This window comes from Plasmopara halstedii (assembly GCF_900000015.1).
Source record: "Plasmopara halstedii genome assembly, contig: Scaffold_2956, whole genome shotgun sequence".
Lineage (NCBI taxonomy): Eukaryota > Oomycota > Peronosporomycetes > Peronosporales > Peronosporaceae > Plasmopara > Plasmopara halstedii.
In genome coordinates this window covers 1652087-1671461 of record NW_020189861.1, presented here as the reverse complement: position 1 = coordinate 1671461, position 19375 = coordinate 1652087, and the positions used below count along the sequence as shown (strand labels likewise).

The window sequence follows — 19375 nt, the reverse complement described above, 5'->3', positions numbered from 1 at the left end:
ACCAATTGCTCATGAGAGCGAGTAATATTCCGCTGACAGCGGTGAGTACTCCGAGCGGGATGGTCTGGAAGTGGCTGGCGGTGCCACAAGGGCTGTTGAATGCACCAGAAACATATAATTGTCTTGTGATGCAGTTATTCAGGCTCCACCAGGCGTATGCGCAAACATTGACAAAATCTTCGTCCACAGTCGTGCGGGGCACGAATGCCCAGATGAGGAAAACCAGATCATCCACTTAAGATCAATGCTCGAGTGCATGCGCACGAAATGCTGTATGCTAATGCAGACAAGTGCATTTTTGACGCTAAAGAAATCTCCTTTTTAGGGTGCATTATCGAGAAGCGTGGCCTTCGAGCGGATCCCGCTAAGGTGAAGGCCATTGTAAACTGACCGGTTCTGAAGAACCAAAACGAATTGCGCAAGTGGCGCGGCCTTGCCAACTACTTGAACATGAAGAGCTAGAACTACGCAAGAAAGGCATGGCCATTCTTGAAAAAGATGCGGAATGATGTCGGATGGCCGAGCATAGGGAGGCATTTGACGAGGTCAAAACCAGCCTTCTTCATGTACCAATACTGGCGCTTTCAGACCCTGATTGACCTTTCTGTCGTCTCTGACCCTTCAGACTTTGCGATCGGCTGCGCACTGCTGCAAGTAGACGCCGAGGGGCGAGATCGGGTGATTGCGTTCGAATCTCACTAGCTTGAAAACTACCCAGTTCACAACAAGAAATTGCTTGCGATAAAGTATGCACTTGTCAAGTTCAGGGCTCACCTAGTCGGCTCAAAACCGTTTTTGATCTACACAGATAATTCGTCCTTACGCACTGCGACTCAGTCGCCCTGCCTCTCGCAGAGGGTGGCCAGGTGGCTCTCCTTCTTTGCAGAATATTAGTTCAAGGTGATGTATTAGCCAGAAAAGCAGGATGCTTTGATTGCTGTGTTGTCACGCAGACTAGATAATGAGCTTGCTCATGCCACGACGGAGAGGTCCTCCGTGACAGATTTGATCCGTGCCGCGTGCGCGGGCGATGATATGTGCGTAGCGCTGCTACGGGCTTTCGGGAGCAAGGAGTCTGGAAACTCGGACAAAAAGTTGTCGTCACGACTGCGCGCACGGTTGCGCCGATATTCATTGAATAATAGATTGCTGGATTATGGCACCAACTCGACGGAAACGCCGCGAATTGTGGTTCCTCACGATGAGGATTTGAAAAACCGTACTCTCAATGACCTTACTCAGTGGTCATCTCGGTCGTGAGAAGACGCACAGCTCTGTGGGTTGCCACTACCGGTTCCCCAAGCTGTACAAATGGACCAGTACATATGTGCGCACGTATAAGACGTGGCAAAGGGTGAAACTCTCTTCTAATACAGTGGCGCCACAGGCCAGTTCACCGGTACCCTTCGGTTGATGGCAGTCCATGAGCTTGGACTTTGTATTCGGCCTGCCGAAGAACTCTGTAGGCAACACGGGTGTTGTAATTTTTGTGGGGCGTTTGAGTAGAATGTCTCATCTTGCTGTAGTGCTGGAAACCATCGACATTGTCGGTACGGCGACGGTGTTTGGGATTCGTGTCTTTCGACAACATGGACTTCGGAGTCAATTATCTCTGACAGAATTCCACGCTTCACTGGGAAACTTTGATCAACGATATAAAGGTACTGGGCACCAAGCTGGTTATGTCAATAGCAGACCATCCACAGACCGATGGTCAAACTGAGCTCGTGAATCGCATCGGTGAAGACGTCCTTCCCAGCGTCGGCGTTGTGACTACGAGGCGCTGGAGCGCCATGCTGCCACTCTAAAAGTTTGCTCTGAACAATGCAGTGTATTTGTCTGCCGGTTACGTGCTGTTCTATGTGAACGGGCTCGTTCATCCTCTGGTCCCGCTGACGCCGCCATCCCATGGTTCATAACTTGATGGAGAGGAATAGCTGAGCGGCTAGCTGATGTCAGCCTTTGCACTGTTCGTTAAGAAGTCGAATCGTGTCTTACGACACGTTCGCGATGCGATGGCTGAAAGCCAAGACATGCAGAGATAATATGCAGACGGATGAGGTAGAGAAAATGTTAACAACTTTGAGATGGGAGACCTGGTCTCACTAAGTGCTAAATATCTTTCTACCCATGCAATTTATGCTGTCGTTAAGACATAGCTCCATCCACGGTTTGTCGACTTTTTAAGTTTGTGGCCAAGTGGGGCCTTGCATACTCGCTAAACCATCGAAAACGGATGCGCACCCACCCTGTGCTTTATGTGCGCTTGGTCAAACCGTACCAGAAATCCGGGGCAAGTTAAACGCGGAAGCGTTGGCTCCGAAGCGGCGCCCACAGGCGCTCGACCACCCAGAAGCTGGACCAACAACTAGTTTAATGCACATAATGCAATGATCTACATCTCCAATGGCGCCAAGCGTTCCACCTTTGCATGAAACGACGCATTCATTTGCTCAACGGCTTGGAGCCGCTCCGACATAGCGCGATCGTCTTCGAAGTGAAGTGGCCAGAGCACAACGTGTTTCAAGCTCATAAGTCTTCCGCGCAGCGGTATGCGACCCTAGCATACTCAGCGAAGTCCCGATCGCGGCGGAACTCGTCCTCAAGAGCTCGAAGGGTACGGGGCGCGGATTGACCCAGTCGTCATCGTCTTCTAGACGAGAATGGTGGTGTTCACTATCAGGTGGAACGTCTTGTGAGTTGACGTCGTCAGCAGGGCCAGACCCAGTGTCTTGTGAAGTGGCGGGGAACCCCGACTTCGAGAACTCTTGGGATTTTTGAAGTGCCTCTTTGGCAAGACTGCCCAGACGTCGTGGCTGCTTGATCAGAGGGATCATGACGTATCGTGTCGTCGTATGCCCGCGCTTCTCGTCAATAGCCAGGGAAGCCGAATGGCCTTGAGCTACTGCGGTCACATGTGAGAGATCACAGACTCGTGGGAGCGTGTGGGATCACCCATACGTCCTTAGGGCACAATCCAAAGAAGGCCATGACGTGCTTAGGAATAACCAACTCATATCGAAGATGGCATTTCAAGCGCGCGTCCACCTCGTTGTGGTTCGACTGTAAGGAATACAGCTAAAAAAGTTTCCGGGGCCGCCGCACCCATCTTCGTCATCTGGAGCACCACAGAAATCGTCCGCATCGCGGGCACACGAGCGCCTCCACTTTGAGCACGATTTCGAGTGCAATACGTACCCACCGGAATTTCTTGAGGAGCCAAGAAGCGAGATCGGAAAGCTTTTCAGTCGTCAACCTCAGCTTGTGTAGTGGCCGGGGTCCGATCACATAAACGCCGAACAGTCGAGTGATCGCATCCTCTGCATCTGTGGCGGGATCCGCTGAGCAAAAGACGTATTCCACACGAGGGTCTAAAACCGACCGTAGATGCGCGCGCATGTTAGCCGCCCTGCGGACAGCCTCCAGCTTCTGCTTCTGTGCCTCCTCGAGGACATTGGTATGATACCACTTCTTTCGAAAGTCAAGAGTACGAGAAAGGAGACAATGTCCGCAAGGTTTGAGAAGGGCTCACGTCGCGCTGGTGGCGCACCTCGCCTTCCTCTTCTTTCCATTCTAGAAAAGGGATATTCGACTCGTAGTCGACCTCCTCCGAATCCTCGACGAGGTGATTCATCCCCGTGGCGGGCGTGGTACGCGGGCGGGAGTAGACATTGCGTCTGTGTTGTTGTTTGTGCGATCCTGTCGCTGGCAATGCGCTGCGCGATACTCGGCTACCGAGAGCTTGGGTTGTGCTTCTCTTGAAGCCGCGGACGTGCTGTTCAAAGGTGCACCACGTGCAGGAGATGAAGAAAGGCTCTGCCCGCGGGCGATCCGGGAACCAGCGAGGTTGGGTGACTTCCGTGTCATCGACACAGGGCTCATAGAGCAGCGATTTCGTGATAAATCTCCTGGTGGTGTTGTTAGCCTCTTTCGAGGCGACGGTTGAATGTGAACTGTAGGTGCTCAGAATTTTGACGGGGAGAGTGTAACGGTGTTTCACGTGCCCTGTATGAACTGTGAGGGTTACCTAAAATGGTGTGACCACACAATGATGAGGCTACACTGGAACAATCGGTACGTGGCTGGAACAGCCAGTCGCTATACATTTAATTAGGTTTTGCTATATAGATATATAAACCTATAGATTTATATATAGGCGGCTTTGCCGCAAATAAAATCGAGTAATAAAGTTTTCGTTTCAAATAGAAGAGATAATTAGTCTTGGGTTAAGATTGCAATTACTCTTGGAATAAGTGGATCGCGATCCGCTACACTCGTACTGGTTCATAGTATAAACGAAGGTCACCGACCTTAACCAAGCTTCCTCTAAGCGAAAGAGCAACGACAGCCCGCTGCATTGGACCACCATTTGTACTTACCAACAGATTGCGATTGTTCGTATCACTGACCCGGGGCACGATGCGAATATGTCATCTTCCATCTTCAAAAAGGGTACAGTCCTCTTAACACTAAGTCGTTGGATTAACGACGAGTGCAACTACGGCGGGGCTAAAATTGTGCGGAAGAGGCTTTTGCCTTGTAGTGCTGCGTTTATGGACTCAAAGGATACCATCTCTAGGACGTGGAACCCAAATCTCAGGAAACAAGCAGGAAGGAAGTACTTTCACACTGTTAAAATTCAACTAGCTACTTTTGCTGTTGATGTATACCGATCATCATCCTAAATGGTAATACCAAAACGACGCTCTTCTTGTGCGAAGACATGTCTTGTTTGAAGTATCGTCATTCTGACATCGGAACTCGTAGTTGACCACTGTATAATGCTCCTCAATGGATTGAGACCCTAAAAGGACAATGGTGTAAACGGGAGCTCATTCCTTTCCAAATGAGGTTTCGTGCTAGACCCTCACAGTAAACTACTTGTTCGTTTACAAAGAAAATAAAAGCACTCAATGCGGTATTTCTATGTGCGCTGTACGTGGCGGTCCTACAGACCGGCGAGATTTGAGCTCGCTAGGCATTAGAACCAACGTGTCAGATATATTGGACATTTGGAGGAAATCTTTACAGGCTGACACCTTTTTAGTCTGGATTGAATACTCGTTCACAGAAGTTCGCCGTGCTTGATTTACAAATTAAAATTTTAGTAACCATGTGACACAGTTGATTTAAGCCTAAGTACAATGTAGAATAGAAGATCCCGTCTAAAGTGATCATCTACATGACCTTGTTCAAACGTAATACCCCATTTTGTTTATCTTCGAATTCGAGATATGCTTGAGTTCCTGTTTAATACCGACAGCAACCTCCTCGTCGGAGCGGGTGTGGCTGTAGGTGCTGCAATTATCATCAAGTACATGAATGTACGAGCGGATATAGCGCAACAACGAGCGTATGAGGCGGCCAAGGCGCGACAGGAGATGCTCAAGGCAGAGCGCGAAAAGCCTGTTACGCGGCGCTTTTATACACCGGAAGAGCTGCTGCCTTTCAACGGCGAAAATGGCCGGCCCATTTACATAGCCATTCTTGACGAAATTTATGATGTGAGTCGCAAGCGTGATTTTTACGGTCCAGGGGAGGGCTATCACTTGTTTGCTGGCCGGGACGCGTCACGTGCACTAGCGAAAATGTCGTTTGAGAAAGAGGATCTGGAGAGTAATGATCTGTCGGATCTAAGTTTTATGGACAAGGAGACGCTAAACGATTGGGTCGCTAAATTTAGCGTCTACAATAGCTACCCAAACGTTGGGCGTGTGCTACGCCGCCGCGACCTGACGCTTGAACAGTTGCGTCAATTTAATGGCGTCGACAATCCTCGCCAGATCGTATATGTGGCTGTTAAGGGCAACATTTATGATGTGACGCTAGATGGTCTGAATCACTATGGACCTGATGGTGGCTACAAACAATTTGCTGGCCGTGACTGCTCACGCTCGCTCGCTTGCATGTCCTTTGTGGATGAGTACCTTGACAATCCAACGCTGGAAGGCCTTACGGAAAAGCAGCTGGAGACGCTCAATAAATGGGAAGATAAGTTTAAGGAAAAGTACCCAGTCGTGGGCAAGATTATCAAGTAGAAGCATTGAGGTTTGGAGCTTCCAGCGACGACAGAAACGTTTTATTAAGTTGGTGACTGAATAGCGTGCCGCGTTTATCTGTCCTCTAAGACTCATTATCTATTGCTATGCATCGCATATCTAATTTAAAAAGCATGATTTTGATCAAGTAGAGGCGCTCAAACTTTGTGATCTATGAAGCTTTCAAAGACGGCGCTAGGAACTAGTGATCTATCAAGTCTCCCTCAATCGAGGCAGCATGTGCATCAATAACTTCGTTAGCCAACTGATCAGCTTTAACATTCTTCTCTCGGTTCACATGGGTGAAGGTAACGTGGGGCAGCTTAGCGCTAAGGTCCTTACACTGTTGGTAAAGTCTCCGCAAATTTGCGGCTTTGACTTGATATTGGCCCTGCATCTGTCGCACAATGAGCTGTGAGTCCATGCGAATATGCACGTGTGTGACTTGGTGTCGCTGAGCCATTTGCAGTGCTAGTACGAGTCCATGATATTCAGCAGCATTATTCGTTTCGTAGTCACCCACATATTTCGCATCAGTAGCCAAGACATTGCCCGTCATCGGATCTACTAAAAGAGCACCACATCCACTTCGACCGGGATTACCACGTGATGCGCCATCCGCGTAAGCAAATACGTCAGGCCAGATAGGATACTGTGATTCATCATTTTTATACTGTGTTAACCGTTGGGTTCTGCTAAAACAGCGTCGGAAGACGCCCAGTCGCATCATGAATGTACTATTGTATTACTATTTGGAAGTGTCTTGACTATCATATTAAATATTATTAGATATTACAAAAAGAGCACGTATATTACATGTTAGAGGATTTATCACTTCATTGTTATGTTGACTGCCACCTTGAAGCTTTGATTCGACAAGTCGCATGGGGAACAAGGCAAGCCATCAGTCATCAGCTTCGGATTCAGCGCTCAATGTGCTTTTATCTCGACCTACTTCATTAGATCAAGAAATGTTTAAACTGCATTTAACAGCACATCATGGCGTACCGAGTAATGCTAATGCTCTGGCATTCTGTGGGTCGCTTGGGATTTTAGCAGTCGGTACAGCATCAGGGACCGTCAAATTCTATGGTACCGACGGACTCGAGGTTTTAACCGAGGGTCCTGAGTCCGTATCCCACTTGGCTGTGGGTGTCACTCACCTTCAATTCACGGCACACCAGCATTTGGTCGTAGCTTACTCGGACAGCTCCATACGTGTGTTTGATTTAGCATCCGGTACTATACTCAGTTGTGTGTCGGACGCATGGACAACGAGTATAATCACAAGTATTGAGACTCTTAAGTATACTGATTCACCATTCTTTTTTGTGGCAACGGACGACGGGGAAATTCACGTTGTGCACGAAGCTACAGGTCGAGTCAGTACGTACGTCATTCGACCTCAGGATCTCTCAATCTCGCATTGCGAAGGCGTCACAGCTATAGCAACGCATCCAAAAGATGCAAATTTACTACTTATTGCCTATGATACGTACCCTGCCGTGCTGTTGCGGGACTTTACAAAGCGTAGAGTCATACGGGAGTTTACACTTTCGATTAAGACGCAAAAAGAAGCATGTCGAGAGTCGCAAAATGATGCGTCGGTTTGTAATTCACCTCAATGTTTGTCATGGCATTCAAGTGGCAAAAGATTTGTAGCAGGATATAAGTATGGCGGCATTGCCGTCTTTCGTGTCGACAAAACCCAGGGTTTGTATCGTGAGGTGTTAGGATGTGCAGCAACGTGTGGTAAGTCGTTGGGGCAAATCAAATGGCTTTGTGCTCCTCCAACATCAAAACATGCTGCATCATCGGGTGCCATAGTCTTTTCTCAAACAAGTGATTCAAGTGGCTTAACTTTAATTTACCCACCGACTGATGGACGCAATAGCGAAGATTTAGCTGCCGATCTGTACAAAGCTGACAAGTTGACGTGGCGTGTGGCAACAATTGAGTCGATTAATCAAGCTTCAATCAGAGCTTTTGAAGCTGCGATAAACCACATGGATAGTAGTACGCATGTAGCGCCATTGTCGCTCATTGTACTCTCTGGTAACCCATTAGATGGCTGTTTGCCAACTGTCAGTGTTCAGTGTCTGCCATGTTTTATTAAGCCCGGCGAATGTAAAGAGGAGTGGGAGTGGCGCATAAACCGACTGCCAGAAGCTGCCATCATTCCACCACTCTTGCAACTGAGTCCACTCACGACCTTCGCGGTTGTCAATTTGTCGCATGCCAACGACACATTACAAAGTGATCTCCAGTCGACCTTCGATCAAGCAAAATATAGTGCAATGTATCGTGTGACATCAAGTGGCGAGTTTGAGTGGCCACTAAGCGGTGGCAGTGTGCTAGATCCATTACCAAATAGATTTGTCACTGCAGAGAGCACAGGTATTGAACCAAACAGTGTGTTGCTTCTAACAGGTCATGCAAATGGTTGTGTATTGTTCTGGGAAACTCGAGTAGCACAAGATCAGTCTAGCAAAGGTACACTTCGCTTGCTTCATGTTGCAGATGCATCACTGCATCGATCTTGCTCGCCAGAGAGTACCGAGATCACGTGTATAAGCTTCTGTCCTGCCTCGCGTACGCTTGTATTGGGATTTACCTCTGGTGAAATTACCATTATGGATTTTAAGGCGCGTGAATCAAGTCAACCTGATTTCTCGTCTGGTGCGCTCAAAGAGCAGAATGCGTCGACGTCCACGGGTGAAACAATGTCACAAATGCAACGAAAAGATGCAATGGGCTTCATTCCATGCTTTTCGCTTCATATTCACACCGAACCGGTGACAAAGCTGGTCTTATCATCATTTTACGGATACGTGGCCGTTGCAGATGCAGTAGGAACGACGTCACTTATCGACACTAAAACGCAACAGTTTCAAGTGTTGGTAAGTAATTCTTTACGACACAACGACGAATCCGTGACGGTGGACTCTTTGCTTATGAGTGAGTTAGTGCAAACTACTGAGATCCCTGGCAGCGAATTTTCGACAATCTTAGGGCCTGACAGTAACGCAAGTAATGGCAAAGGATTGTTCGGCATGGCAAGCCATAGTGAGAACATGAATTCCCCGATCATGATGCATCATCACGAGGTCATTCCTGTACTTTTCGTTGGACGTGGCAGTAATAAAATCGAAATGTTTCATGTCCAGTCTGCAACAAAAATGGGCGAAACACTTGTGAATAGTGAAAAGGCGACAAACTTGGCTTCAATTCTCCTTATTGATGAACATGGCAAACGTATTGAATTACCTGGACGCGACTGGAATGAGGCCGAAGGATCTAAGCCTCCTGTGTCGTTAGATAAGGTGATGCCAGAGGTCTCAGAAAGTTCAGAAATCGTCACTCACACACATTCTCCTGATGCGGATTTTGAACTGACGCATCAGCTCTTGACGGAAGCAAGAAGCGAACAATTGAAGACGAAGGGTCTGAGCTGGAGCCCATGTGATCACGTTTACGTGACAGCTCCTCCAGGCTCACTTGGTTTACATCTTTGTATGGAGGTAAAGCAACACGCAGTAGTTCAGGAGTATGCAGAGGATAGTCATACCTCAGCGTTACTACGGGAAAACGGAGTTCGCATAGGTCACACACTGATAGAGATCAACGGCGTAGACGTGTCGCTGTTTGATCGTGATGCAGTGTGCAGGGTGCTTGAAAAGCTGCAAGAGCGGGAAAAACGACTTGTGTTCGCTCACGGTTTCGGCGAGATATCCAAGAGCGTCGACACGAATACATTCAATAGTCAGGCTGAAGATTCAACGTGCGCTGCTGCGATTGAAGGACCTCGTTTTCTAGTCTGTGCTTGTGGTCGAATGCTTCACATTTTCCAAGCGATAGTCCCTCAAGCAGCAGAAATGGCAAGGGGGCCAAAGGATTGCCCGATTCAACCACTGACGAGTATGGAGCTCCAGGGACCTGTGGTTGCCATGTCGGTTGTCAGAGTTCCAGTGGGTGAAACGATCGAAAATTGTCTGACAGTCGTTGATCAGAGCAATCGAGTGTATATTTTGTCATTGCCTTCGCTACACTTGATTTATGACACTGAGTGCACCAACCTGGTGAGTCGACTCGTCGGTATTTCGTTTGGTGGAGAAGTTATTGTTGCCAACACCTTTGGGGAAATTGAACGGTACTCTTTGTTCGCGGAGGCTACGGCTATGGAAAGCGCAGTGCTTGAGCGCAATCCTGTTAAGACGCGTCTACATCGACCTGAATGTCAAAATATCCTGAAACAAGCAATAACAGCGACAATTTCAAATAGCAAAAAACGAGGCATGGGGGCTGATGCTAGTAAGATGTTCAAAAAACTAGTTCTTAGCGTGACTCAAGACGCCAAAGACCTAAATCAAATATTTCACTTCTCAACTGAAGCGGAAGAGCGCAAGCAACTGCTAGGAGATCGCTCTGCAATAGTTAACGATGACACCGCGAAGACTGAACTAGGATTGAGTGGTACAAAAGATTCGCTCATGCAGGCACAACAGGTAAAGTGGAACGATTGTAAACGCTTAGGATCAACTCATTAACTTGATTTCTGATGTAGCGGCTGGTAGAACGGGGGGAGAAGTTGAACGATCTTGGACTGAAGACGGAGCAAATGAAGAAAACATCTGAGGAATTTTACCAAACGATGAAGGCTTTTAACGAGAAGAATGCTAACAAAAAATGGTACGAATTTTAAAAACGCGGGCACTGTTATGATCGATAAAGTAACTTTATAGAAAAATGGGTTAGTTATTCGTCGTACTTGATCCATATCAATGACAAACCTTGTGGAGGTGCACCTTGACCAGCCATTCTTCGACTTTTAGCCGCTATAATCGTTGGAATATCGTCAGAATTAAGTTTTCCTAAGCCTACATCAACGATCGTGCCCACCAAGTTTCGTACCATTCTGTACCTGAATCGGTCACCTTCAAAACAGAGGCGTATCTTAGTGGCAACATCCTCTTGATACTGAACATCTTTCTCGTTGTCCACAGTTTCCAAATGGAGTTTAATTTTTGAGATCGTACAAACATTGTCATGTTCTCCATCTCCTGCTTTATGAGGCGTAAAAGACGAAAAATCTTTTGTCGTGGGGGGAGCCATCAAATGATCAATGGCTTCTTGCATTTTAGCGACATTGAGTCGTTTAGATATGTACCAGACGTTCTGACGACTTCCAACAGGACGAAGTCCGCCAGCAACGAGTCTATACTCGTAGCGTTTGCACTTGGCATCATAGCACGGATCAAAGTTAATATCATTTAGTGTAACTACGCTGCGACATAGAACGTCTTGAGGCAAACGGTTGTTAAGTGCATCGCGCAAGACCCGATCTGACTCGATGCAGCGACTGTAAATAGTAATCACTTGGCCTAAAGCATGCACACCTGCGTCAGTACGTGAGGCAAAGCGCAGTCTCGGAAGCGTCGTCTCGCCCGTCGTGCGACGTAGTGCGTCTTCGATAATTTCCTGTACCGTTCGCATATTTCGTGGCTGATCCTGTGCTTGCGATCCACAAAAGTTCGTACCGTCATACTCCACAATGCAACGACGGTGGATATATGAACCGGATGCGTCGATGCGCAGGTAGGCACTGGGAGGAATACGGAGCTGCCGACTGCCACTCATCAGTCACATTTAGCATCGAAATGGCTACATGCTATTTAAGCTGACCAATCAGCAATTGGATCTCTTCGCTAATCATAGCACTTTGTGTCATTATTGACATGACCTTGGGCAACTTGACGATATGCCACCACCACAAACGCTGATTATTGACATCCATTCTTCAGCTTATTCGAAACAATCACATTCGTTTCCGACGCCTTTTAAGTGTAATGGTGAATTTTGCAATTTTGGATTGCAATTGAGTCAGGAAAATGGACATCAAGATGGACGACGAGCTGTAGTACCGCCTAAATCTGCTGCAGCATCGGCACTGGCACTTTTGTTCACTAAACACGAACTTGACGCGTTTGGAGATGTGCATTTAGATCGACTTTTGGTAGCAATGGAAGTTGCTCAGTCGACAAGAATAAATACCGAAGAAATGAATCATCAAGAGATGCGGGTCATCACGTACAAAAATATTGCATTAAGTAGAAAAAACAGAGAGCATTGGCAAAAAACAATAAGAAACTCTGGTTATCTGCAGTCTGTTACAGAAATATCCACCTTCCCGATACAGATTGGAAGACGACGACAGTCCCGTTTCCTTAAAAACACTTTATCTCAGGAGCTACGTGAAAATTCTCGATCGCGTGGGTATGGAGAAGTGGATCATGTGGCAAGTTACTATCGCCAAGTACGCGTTTGTGAAAGATGCTACGCTGTATACACGTTATTAGATCTCGCACGACAGCTGACGCTCGGAACACTTGAAGCAGATGAAAAGGTTGTTGTGCAACAACAAAAACAGCATCTTAAGCGAAAGAGGCGACTTATTAATCATCAGCGAAATCGAATAAAGAGCAAGTTGAAAGAGCAGGTGGCATTGAATTTTCGAGACAAAAACAGGAAAACGCGACGAAAGAAGTACGAGCTTTTGCCGGTTAGTGAGTTGAGCGAACACAGCGACGACGTCGATGATGCCGGAAGCTCTTTAATATTACCAGCTTTAGTTTCTAGTGGCAATACTGCTATAAATCAAGCTGATCTTGGTAAGACGAATCAAGCCAAGTTGGCAAGTCAACATACAGTTACGATGCCCTCGATACAAGCTACTGCATTACCAAGGAGTGACACAAAACCTCCTTCGACTTTTTCATTAGGCCAATCGCGTGAAAAAAAGCTGCTTTTGCAAACCAATGAAACTTGTAAAGGCATAGACAATTACTTGCGCGGCGTGACAAAATTCATTAAAGCACCGTCCCTTGAACCCGGACAATTCTTTAGAAAAGAATTGACAGCAAATCGATCCACGACAGCTGATCGCTTAGCGATCGCGCTATCACTTCTTCTTATTTCCTCAGACACTGCATTGCTGGACGACATGCATCGAATGCTTCAAAGTCTTAAATCGTCTACTATTGCGCTTGAAATCGAGAGTATGACAAATGGTCGACTCGCGTTGCGTGTAGCCCAGGACTTTGATTATGATGTAATACTTATCGAGCGACAACTGGGAGGAGACGACCTAAATGGACTTGAATTTTGTCGACTACTGCGGCAGTCACAGCTCAAGAGCAGTCTTCATCGACATGCCTTCTCAACGGTAATTTGCATAAGCTCCGAGCTGACGCCGAATGATCTTCAGCTGTACAAAGACAGCGGTATGGATGGCTGCATCGGAAAGCCGATTGATAGCGCATTACTTCTTCGCATGCTTCGGGCAGCTCCACAAATCCATAATACACGGTTTTCTTGTCAGCGATCATCGTTGTCTTCACTAGAATTCGAAAAAGCAAAGGACAAACGGCGAAGAAGGCAACAAAGACACCAAAATCGACTGGAAATTTCCCAAGCTCTGACGATGCCTGGTCTTGATGGAAAAGTTGATGCACGGGACGACGTAATTCACGGCATATTTCATATGGACGCCGAGACTGCCATACCATTTTGTGTGATGGGTGGTACTCGGACGACTATAAGCGATTTGGATACAGACTTGAGTGAGACCTTTTTTAATCTCGTTATTGTGCATGATCTGTACGATACTTACGAGCGTCTGCAGATTCTGCTGCAGCCATTGATTACACGCTATTCTGGCCGCGTTCAAGCGCTCTTGTGGAACTATCCGGGTCAGGCGTATACGACGTGGCGTCGAGGCACTTTACTGCACAACAAATTTCACGCGACGTGTCTTATTGCGCTTCTAAATCATGTGACTGATGTTCCAGGTGGCAAACGATCATTACGAGACAAGCCGTATCATTTAATTGGAATTGGCAACGGTAGTAATATTGCCATGCGATTTGCATTGCAGTCTCGCGATATAAACACTCGCTCACTTGTGCTTCTCAATAGTTTTACCCATGTGGATCCACAACTCGCTCAATTTCTGCATGATACTGCAAAGGTACTGACGTGCACACCAGAGTCACGACCGGATCTTCCCGTCTTTTTTCACGCTCGGTATCTTTTTTCAAACGCATATCTCGCGCGCGTTTCCACGCCTTTAGCACTCAATCTGTACACTGCAGTAGTGAATCCTATTACACTTGACGGTCGACGGGCTCTCACTACTGGTGCGTTAGCTCACAATGACCTGCGACCAGATCTTCAGCATCTAAAGGTTCCTCTGATATCCATCTGTTCTACGCAGAATAAGCTTTTGAATGCGGCTGAGCACACCGAGACACTCATGTCTTTAGCAAATTTGGAACTTGTAGACTCCATAGGTAAAGTATTGCGATACCGAGGGCGAAATAAACGTCCAACTTGTGTGCTGTGGCTTCCTAGTGGCCATGAGGCTTTACAAGAGTGTAAACAAGACATACTTGTGCTGTTGGAACAACTTGTTACTGGTTTTCATGAAATAAATGACATTTCTCTCGGCACAAGACGAAATATACCGAACCACTCACCTTCAAAAGTTCTTTCGAGATGTGAGGACGCCCCGCCGCAGCGTCGAGCCTCTGATACGTATCAGTACAAAAAGAAGGGCAAAACACAACCTCGATTCGAAGATGCATTCTTTGATCGTGTTTTAACAACAGTCAAGGATGCTGTGCCAATATGTGAAAGCGTCAGCAATAAAGTACAGCCTGACGTCGAAGAAACACTGGACGGCACAAAGTGGCGGCATCACCAGCAACAACTTGTTTTAGCGTCTCCCGAAAGCGATAGAAAATATCAAACTCGAGTTCACGGGCACTTGTTATCTAACAAGTGTAAGCCCTCGAAATTGACCTCCCTTATGAACTGGGATCCCCTTGTTCCAGCCTTTGAGCGTACAAGCACCAACGTGATTTATCAACCAGGAGGAGGCAGCAAAATTTACTCACTATCGCCAGACGTGAAAGAATACATGGGTTGGCGTGTACGTCGTAATCAAAAGCGATTACAACGCATGGCTTCAATGGCTCGAGTCATTCAGCGTGCCTTCCGAGCTTTTAGCGCTCGCACTTTGATCTGGCGGCTCCACCGTGAAAAGTGCGCTATAAACCTTCAGCGTCTATGTCGAGCGCAAATTGCACGCAAGCACTTCAAAGTTCTCAAATGCGAAAACCAGGCCGTTCGGTTGCTACAGCGCCATTGGCGGGGGAAAATCGGGCGATCATTATACAAGCAACGCATGCTTAAGTTCTTAGCAAGCTTACACCTCCAGCGAATCGCACGTGGCTGGCGTGCACGCCGCAGTGTGCAGCGCCACCGGCAGCTGATGCATCGCGCTAGTCTCGGTGTTCAACAACTAATAATACGATACCAAGCACGGAAAAGACTGTTGAAGCAGCGTAATGAACGCAACGCTGCTACGAATATTCAGCGGGTATTTCGAGGCCTGCTTGGACGCCGACGCTTTAGTCGTGAGCGTGATAAGTTTCTATTTTCCAACGCTCAGATTCATGGCCTTACATTTGGCAAGCAACTCCTTCTTGAGTACAAACTCCAAAGCACGAAGCTGCAGAGTGACGTTGCGTTGCTTGCTCGTGAGAAGAGCGACGTTGAAAACCAAGTTGAAAAGCTAATCCAGGAGATTTGTGAGTTTGATGAAAGCGTCCGACGGTTGGAAACGGAATTGCTTGCATTGGGAAAAACTGAGACGGACGACAGTGCCCCTGGTGGTGTGATCCGTGTACTAGATGAGACAGCAAAGTGGGCACTACGTGAGCAAAAGATACGCCTCGATCGAGATTTTTCGCAAATGCTCGCTCAAATTGAGCAACGTCGCGGGTTGCTTGGGACTTTGGAAAAAACGCTTTCTAGGATAGATAGAGAGAGGCTTTGGAAAGAAGAAGAACTGAAGGCTTTGGAAAGGAAACTGGTCATGTTGTTGGACGAGCAACAGAAGGAATTGACGCGTATTCGTAGCAAACAGGATTCACGCTCTCAGATTGCGCTTGACTTGCTTGCGTCCAAGTCAGATACAACATCACCAGACTATGGCAGTACTTTAGCAAATGGAATGTCAACATTGAGTTCCACCTCAACCGTTTTAAGCGAGAAACCTTCGCCTGCGCCAAGCGTTACACCACAACAACGACAAGAAGCAGCTGCTCTTATGGAATCGACCGAGACGATGATGAAGTTTGGCTTCATGTCCATGTCCATGACGTACTTTAGCAGTATGAACATGGTGCGTGCCATGCGAAAAATTGGGGCGCACCACTTGGCGCTCGATAGCGTTGCGGCTATTTCGCAGCAGCAATGGCCAGAGAACCCAGCGGCCGATTTACAATCGAATGCCCCAGCTTCTGTTGGTGCCGCTCTTAAGCCCAGCATTCCTCTTGGAGCGAGTCCTGGTCAGCCACCATTGCAAGTGGCGGCCTGGAGTGTAAACGACGTTGGTCGATGGCTTGAAACACTGGTTTTGGCACAATACAAACGCGCCTTTGCAGATGCCTCGGTTGATGGAGCTTTACTACTTCATCTAACTGATGACGACCTCCGCAATACCTTAGGCATGGAGCATCGTCTACATCGCAAGAAAGTGCTCACGATGGTAGAAGAGATCCGTGTGCGTGAACGGAAAAAGATGCAGCAGATCGCCGTGGACAGCCCCGTTGCAACCTTAAAAAGTGACGAGCCTTTCAGCAAGATCCCTATTCAAGCGCCAGCAATGACCAACGCCATTCCTTCCTTGCCTCTTCCTTCTGTCTCATCAATCGATCCACTCCAAGAATCAGCGGGTGCTTCTGTCGCAGGAGGTCGGGTTGCTGTGTCTTTTAACGACTTTTGCAGCCTCGTTCGACATGGTAAATCTCGAGAAATTCGAGAAGCTCTACAGGAATTTGTTGAGCAAAAATTTGATCCTTTGACAGTCAAGACGCCGTTCGTACCAGGCTCTGGCACTATCTACATCGACCAACTAGAGAAAAGCGAGTTTCATATGAACAAAAGCGATACTAACGGCAACTCACTTCTGCTGTTAGCCACGCAAAACAACCACTTGAAGGTAGTACAGCTATTGCTATCGAAAGGTGCTAACCCGGATCATCAAAATGTGCGTGTCCGATTGTAATTGATGATTGATCTGTATCTAATTGTAATCTATCTCGCTTGCCTTGCTACAGAATCACGGTCACACTGCAGGTCACTACGCTATGGCTTACAGCTTTTTTGATGTCGGGGCGTGGCTATTGGATCCCGACAAAGGCGGTGGGCGTGACGACATTTTAAATGAAAACGGTCTTAATGCTTATGACGGTCTTGAATGAGTTTTGTACGGCTTTTGGGTTAAAGAAAAGAGACAATGACAACGTGGAAATGGCTCATGACAAAGAGAAATAATGGCATCTTGGCAGCGCTCGAGTCGCCAAACGCGGTTCCTGCGTCGGCAAATATGCCTGTCGCCATCTGTCGTGTCGTGTTTGTCATGGAGTTGGTACTGGTCAGTAGCGCTGCCTTCCTACTAGTAGTAAGCAGCTCCATCTTTGGGTCAATTGTTCGCAACTTGTTGGGTGAAATTGTCATTTTTCACATCTGCGAGACTGCGGCATTAGGATGGGGTCTTGTGATTCTCATAGCCAAGTTCCTGCAGCTGCCGAGAATGAACATTGTGCGACACTTCACGCGATTTAGATGGAGCAGCCTCAGAACTTGTTTCGCATCATTGCAACTTCATTTTCTGGCCCTAGTTGCTATAAACTTGTGGGGTCAAGACCAAGGGCTGTTGTACTGGAGAAATGTTAATGCGGCGGTGCATCAAGCTGATGGCTCCATCGCTATAGACGAGATCGTACAAATACTGATTCTTGCACCAATAAAGGAAGAGCTATTGTTTCGAGGAATGATTATGCTTGTGGCTATCAATCGGCTACAAAATCTCAAGTCAAGTGCGCTACTTTCTAGTTTCTTGTTTGCAACTGTTCATCTTATAAATGCGAGACATATTGGATCGCAATACTCAGCGAGCTACGTGGCGTTTCAGATTTTCTGGGCCTGGCTAGTTGGCCTCTTCTTGGCACTGAACCTTGCAATAACTGGGTCACTCATGGAGTGTATAATCCTACATATCATAAACAACATCTTTGCACTTGGAGTCTCCAAGATCAGCGCGATAGACATCACCCAGCCATCACTTTGCTGTCTAGTTCTCGCAGCGCTAATAGTTTACTCAGTCGCCATTGCAAGGCAGCTTCATCTACTAAATGATGTTAAACTCGCAACAAAGTAGAACTTGAAAATACAATTATGTATGACGGGTGGTTTGAAATGCGCTTGGCCTTCTTCACCGTTAATGCGAGCGATAAAGGTGGCTTTAATCATATCATGTGTCAGCCATGATGCGAGCCATCATGGCTGACACAAAACTAGGTTTAAGCACGACAATTTGGACTCTTTGATAGTGGGCTTGTAGAATTCGCAGCTGAGTGAGTCTAAGCACAGCATTGTTACTATAAACTCAGTCCATTAAAAATCTTTATAAAGACGCAAGCTACAAACAAGTAAGTGACTAGCAACGCGACCATGGTTTCTTAGGAGGTTGTAACGAAGTGCATAGTGCACACTGTGTAGGAAGAGAAATAAATGGCAAAACCAGTTCAAAACACGACATGAACCTGGTGGATAAGTGATTTAGTTTGGTGGACAATTGTACACTGTAGGTTGCGCAGTGGTCAGGACGCTTACATACCTGGCCGTTTTTTGTGGTGCAGCGTTGGCTTCATGTATAGTATTGAGCCTTAGCTAAAGGACTCATTTTCATCGACAAGTCCACATGCCGCATTGGAGCAAACCGCCTGGAGTAGAAGAAACTGGATGTGGCAATTTTCCCTGTGACGGTTCGGATAGGGTAGAAGACTGACTATAGGTCGTGATCAATAGATCTAGGCTTTAAATATGAAAGGTTCGTTCATTGTTGTCATGATGTGATGGCTTTGAGTCCGCACTACCGTGTGATGGGCCTACCACTCGAAGCAGTTAAGCTTCACGTTGAGTGGCGAGAAAGACTATATACGCGAGATGAAATGACCAGGGCAATTCTAAGGGCTAGACGATCCTTCATAAGCTCTGGCTGACACTGGGAGATTTTTACTCGGGATGTATGCACAGAATTGCTGGACGGCGAGGTAACTGGCATGATACGGTCCAGTCGGATCCCAGCATTTGTCAAAATGGATATGTCATTTGAGATATTGTTAGAGCACTGAGTACGATAGTGAGACAGCTAAGCTCAAGTATTCTACGTATTCATTCTATCCTCTGTTCTGGAAGTGACACGATGT

The 19375-nt window shown here is 47.1% G+C and overlaps 6 protein-coding genes across 6 annotated transcripts; 4 read left to right on the top strand and 2 right to left on the bottom strand.

Annotated features, from left to right (window-relative positions):
* Nucleotides 1-5234: 5234 nt before the first annotated feature.
* On the top strand, nt 5235-6038 carry PHALS_06440 (heme steroid binding domain-containing; the record flags this gene model as incomplete). The annotated part of the gene is made up of 1 exon (XM_024719727.1): nt 5235-6038. One exon carries the CDS (start codon nt 5235-5237, stop codon nt 6036-6038), a length of 804 nt encoding a protein of 267 aa, XP_024584997.1.
* A 202-nt stretch (nt 6039-6240) lies between these two features.
* On the bottom strand, nt 6241-6765 carry PHALS_06439 (ribonuclease h; the record flags this gene model as incomplete). Its single annotated transcript, XM_024719726.1, has 1 exon — nt 6241-6765. One exon carries the CDS (start codon nt 6763-6765, stop codon nt 6241-6243), a length of 525 nt encoding a protein of 174 aa, XP_024584996.1.
* A 157-nt stretch (nt 6766-6922) lies between these two features.
* Nucleotides 6923-10740, top strand: PHALS_06438 (hypothetical protein PPTG_17649; the record flags this gene model as incomplete). The annotated part of the gene is made up of 2 exons (XM_024719725.1): nt 6923-10543; nt 10603-10740. 2 exons carry the CDS (start codon nt 6923-6925, stop codon nt 10738-10740), a joined length of 3759 nt encoding a protein of 1252 aa, XP_024584995.1.
* A 14-nt stretch (nt 10741-10754) lies between these two features.
* On the bottom strand, nt 10755-11675 carry PHALS_06437 (trna pseudouridine synthase a; the record flags this gene model as incomplete). The annotated part of the gene is made up of 5 exons (XM_024719724.1): nt 10755-10772; nt 10829-10873; nt 10950-11419; nt 11523-11546; nt 11615-11675. The coding sequence occupies 5 exons, from the start codon at nt 11673-11675 to the stop codon at nt 10755-10757; spliced, it is 618 nt and encodes a 205-aa protein (XP_024584994.1).
* A 121-nt stretch (nt 11676-11796) lies between these two features.
* Nucleotides 11797-14315, top strand: PHALS_06436 (response receiver; the record flags this gene model as incomplete). Its single annotated transcript, XM_024719722.1, has 5 exons — nt 11797-13657; nt 13720-13786; nt 13886-13939; nt 14013-14233; nt 14311-14315. The coding sequence occupies 5 exons, from the start codon at nt 11797-11799 to the stop codon at nt 14313-14315; spliced, it is 2208 nt and encodes a 735-aa protein (XP_024584993.1).
* A 34-nt stretch (nt 14316-14349) lies between these two features.
* Nucleotides 14350-18324, top strand: PHALS_06435 (response receiver; the record flags this gene model as incomplete). Its single annotated transcript, XM_024719721.1, has 3 exons — nt 14350-17151; nt 17222-17306; nt 17396-18324. 3 exons carry the CDS (start codon nt 14350-14352, stop codon nt 18322-18324), a joined length of 3816 nt encoding a protein of 1271 aa, XP_024584992.1.
* Nucleotides 18325-19375: the final 1051 nt, after the last annotated feature.